The sequence below is a fragment of the Amblyomma americanum genome, chromosome 3 (assembly GCF_052857255.1).
Source record: "Amblyomma americanum isolate KBUSLIRL-KWMA chromosome 3, ASM5285725v1, whole genome shotgun sequence".
NCBI lineage: Eukaryota > Metazoa > Arthropoda > Arachnida > Ixodida > Ixodidae > Amblyomma > Amblyomma americanum.
In genome coordinates, this window is record NC_135499.1 from 132,791,007 (window position 1) to 132,794,610 (window position 3,604).

At 49.1% G+C, this 3,604-nt stretch overlaps 1 protein-coding gene across 2 annotated transcripts; it reads left to right on the plus strand.

Moving 5' to 3' along the window:
- Nucleotides 1-1,159: 1,159 nt before the first annotated feature.
- Nucleotides 1,160-3,604, plus strand: LOC144123313 (uncharacterized). Of its 2 annotated transcripts, XR_013313064.1 has the most exons (4): nucleotides 1,160-1,192; nucleotides 1,869-1,967; nucleotides 2,297-2,834; nucleotides 3,557-3,604. XR_013313064.1 is itself a non-coding variant. In XM_077656164.1 (3 exons), exons 1-3 carry the CDS (start codon nucleotides 1,181-1,183, stop codon nucleotides 2,768-2,770), a joined length of 585 nt encoding a protein of 194 aa, XP_077512290.1. In that variant the 5' UTR covers nucleotides 1,160-1,180; the 3' UTR covers nucleotides 2,771-3,604. The 2 variants fall into 2 exon arrangements, 1 of the variants encoding a protein (XP_077512290.1); XM_077656164.1 differs by having other exon boundaries at nucleotides 2,297-3,604.

Here is a 3,604-nt window from a genome sequence, read left to right on the forward strand (position 1 = left end):
CAAGAGACCCGAAGTTTTTGAGCAGTTTGAAAACCAGGAAAAAATTTTGACGCTGTCTTAGGCTCATGGAGCCTTAGTTGCTTATGCTTAAATTGTCCCTAATAACTAAGCAACCTTGGAAGTCCTGAGTTCTTAAGGGCATTCCAAAACTTTATACTTTCACAGGCTGTTTTTGAATGAGCAAGCTACTATTCTGGCGAAGCCCTCCCCCCCTCCCCCACCCCTCCCCTTAGCCCATATGTGCGTGTCGTTTGCACGCTTGTGCGGGGCCACGGCGTTCCGCTTCAAACGCGAGGCCTTGAATGCAAACAGTACAAGAATACACGCAGAGTTGCTTTTGAGCCCACACCTGGTAAGAAATGGGAAATAAATAACCTGTCCTAGAAAGGCACCAGGAACACCACTGAATCTGTTTTGTTTATTTTTGGTTTTTTGGGGGGGTGGGGGCAGGCTTCAAGCTAATATTTTTCATTGCACGCATTTTTTTTGCGTTCTCACCCATTATGAGGTGCCTTTTAAACTTTCAGGTAATTATCAGACCTGGGTTCGCCCTAAATTACGTTAAGTACTTAAAAGGGCTTCTTGAGCCAGTTCCGTGCAGAAAAGGCTCTGTAAGGTAATAAACTGTACTCAACTGAACTCTATTGCTTTGAAAAAAATACCATATTCGGATTTTAAAATTCCAATCGGACTCAAGCTTTGGCTTTCTGTAAACAGACAAGAGCAGAACCCTCTCTGTAAAGGAAGCGGAAGCAACAGGTAACGTTCCGGAATATGAGCACACTACAGTGGCCGATCGAGACCCATTTTTGAACTGCCCTCGTCATGACAAGGTCGCTTGTCTAGTGGCGTTTTTCTTGCGCTCGCGTGTCTCATACATGAGCTTAAGACTCGAAACTGCGCCGGAAAGCGGCGCGGTACGACGGGTGGAATTCCTCGCAAAGGCGCCTCCGGACCGCCAAGAAACAGGACGGGGGGGGGGGGGGGGGGGGGGGGGGGCTTTTGAAAGCGACACAACAAAGCATTTTTTCAGCGCACGTAATAGCAGGTAAGCGCGTCGCCTGCAGTGTCAGTGTGAACAAAAACAAATTGAGAACAAGTTCTGTTCTGACGCAGCTGGTATATAAGTGCGCCGTGCACTGAAAGCGGCAGTGCCGACGCAGCACTCGCCATCTACAATATGATCGTTCAGGTAAGCTCGGCATTGCGCGATTGCTCACGCGAACGCCGCGGCGGTCGAAGTAAAGTCGCCTTTTGCTACGGAATGCGGCAAAAGATTTCGCACTTGAGCTCGTGGGGACCGTCACGAGTACTAGCGGGTGTAATTTCACTGAGATAGCTGTATATGGGGCTTTCTCTTGGAGTATGTGCCGTCAGCTTCGCCGTCGTAATATATCATATCCAAAACCTTGTGCGTTAATCTCATAGCCAAGTAGAATGTCATCCAAGTGGACCATGGAGGCTGTGGGGGCAGGGCCTGGAGAATGTGTTTTAGGTGTCGCATGATCCAGCTGGAATAGGGAATGCTCTTATAGAACAGTGCATGATAGAGATTTCGCTGCTCCTTCTTACTGCGTTAGACGCCGAAGAGTTCGGGAGAGTTTTGGGGTCCCAACGCTAAGCCTAGCCTCGTCAGCCAGTGGTCGTCGACCAAGCCACAAGGATATCTACTATAGAACCGAAAGTTTAAGCCGCACATTGAACTTTGCCACAATACATAAACTTACTCCCTGGAAAATACGCGTGCATTGTGCAGTCGGAAGAGAGGGAGAGCATGGTGGTTGCTGCGTGTTTTTCAAACGACATAATCATTCGATTCCTTTGCGGGTGTTTTCCAGCAACCGCGAATGCTTTTTTTCGTTTTGCAGCTAGCAGCGCTCCTTGCCACGGCGGCTCTAGTTTCTGCAGGTGGCCACGGTGGCTACGGACATCATGGCGGTGCCAGCAAGACGTACAGGAAGCAGAATGTGGGTTACTTTTTTTTTTTGGGGGGGGGGGGGGGGTGCGTTGCAAAAGCAATTTATGCCCGTATTCGTTACAATTTCAAACATACTCCGATGACTCTGTAACTTTTTATCAGCAAATACAGAATAACTTGTAAGCTCACACACTGTTCAGCCTTTATTTCTATTTTACCCATAGGAATTCCATAGCAAGGATACATTCTCTTATATATCCGCTCACTTTTCGCATGTTGCTCTTTTGACAGTAGGGAAAATGAGCGGAAATATGACAAAGGAAACATGGCAAGAGCGGAATTGTGGCAACCGTTCTGACACCTCCTCTCACACGACAGGACCACGGCCACTACAGCTTCGGCTACGACATCGTCAACGGCTACGGCGCCGTAAACGGCCGCCATGAGACCGGCTCCGCGTACGGGCCCGTGCACGGCTCCTACTACCTGGGCGACATCGACGGCCGCCACCGGCGGGTTCACTACGTGGCCGACAAGCTGGGCTTCCGCGCCGCCGTCAAGACCAACGAGCCCGGAACCAAGAGCAGCCTGCCGGCGGCAGCTCCCTACCACTCTGCGCACGGCAAGGCGGTCCCTGCCTACGGACACGGCGGATACGGCGGGTACGGAGGATACGGTGGTTACGGCGGGTACGGAGGCTACGGCGGATACGGCGGCTATGGCGGATACGGTGGCTACAGAGGCTACGGTGGATATGGTGGTTACGGTGGTTACGGTGGTTATGGCGGTTACGGCGGATACGGCGGATACGGTGGATATGGTGGCCACAAAGGTTATGGCTTCTACGGCTAGACTGCCTCCGTGCTACATACCCCCTTTGTGTTTGCCGTTGGTTGTCCCGTCTGCTTTTCGTGTGGTGGGTACCGTACCTTGCTCCATTTCTTTCCAGTCTTCTTTACATCGTTAGTGTACGTGTCCAATTTGAAATTGTTTCTAATTAAAGTGCGCGTTAGATGCTGAGGGCTGATGAGTCCTCAATTTCACGCACAATCGTGTTCCTTCAGCAACCAGTGTTGTTGCCCAACTTGCCGTTACTCGACAACGTTTGTTAACATCGCTGAGAAGGGGCATAACGAATTCTTCTTGACATGGTTCGTATCCAAAAGCAACGAATGCAGTTTGCTCTGAGCTACAGGTTTTGTGTCTCTCCATCATCGTTTAATATGCACTCAGCAAATACAATTTTCGGGCTGCTAGAAAATACTCCAGCTTCCTTTGAGGCAGTTGAAACGCTTGTAGGCGACTAAATAACCACTAATGCGTATAGCTCATAAAAACGGGTCGCCTTTCATTAGGCAGCACTCACAAAGCCAGCCGTACTGGCTTCATGTAGCAGTAAACGAACGTAAGGTATCTATGGATACGAATACATGAAAGAGGCATAACGATGTTTTATAAATTTAATGACTAATTTGTAGCAATTAATCGCTCTGAATAATAACTTTGAGGAGATTGGTCTACTGAAGAACTCTGCTGAAATATTTGCTTGTCCACAATACGTAGAACCTGTTATTCAGAAGCAGCAGTGCTTTATGCGAAATTCCAGTCACTGATATTACGACGTTTCTTATGTTCCAGCCTACCTCGTATAGCTTTCAACGTTTTCCAAACTTCTTCGCCTCTGCT

Bases quoted from the DNA above. Each gene is read 5' to 3' on its own strand.
- LOC144123313 (XM_077656164.1), top strand. The intron at 1,968-2,296 runs GTGGGTTACTTT...CTCACACGACAG, and splicing joins AGACGTACAGGAAGCAGAAT to GACCACGGCCACTACAGCTT.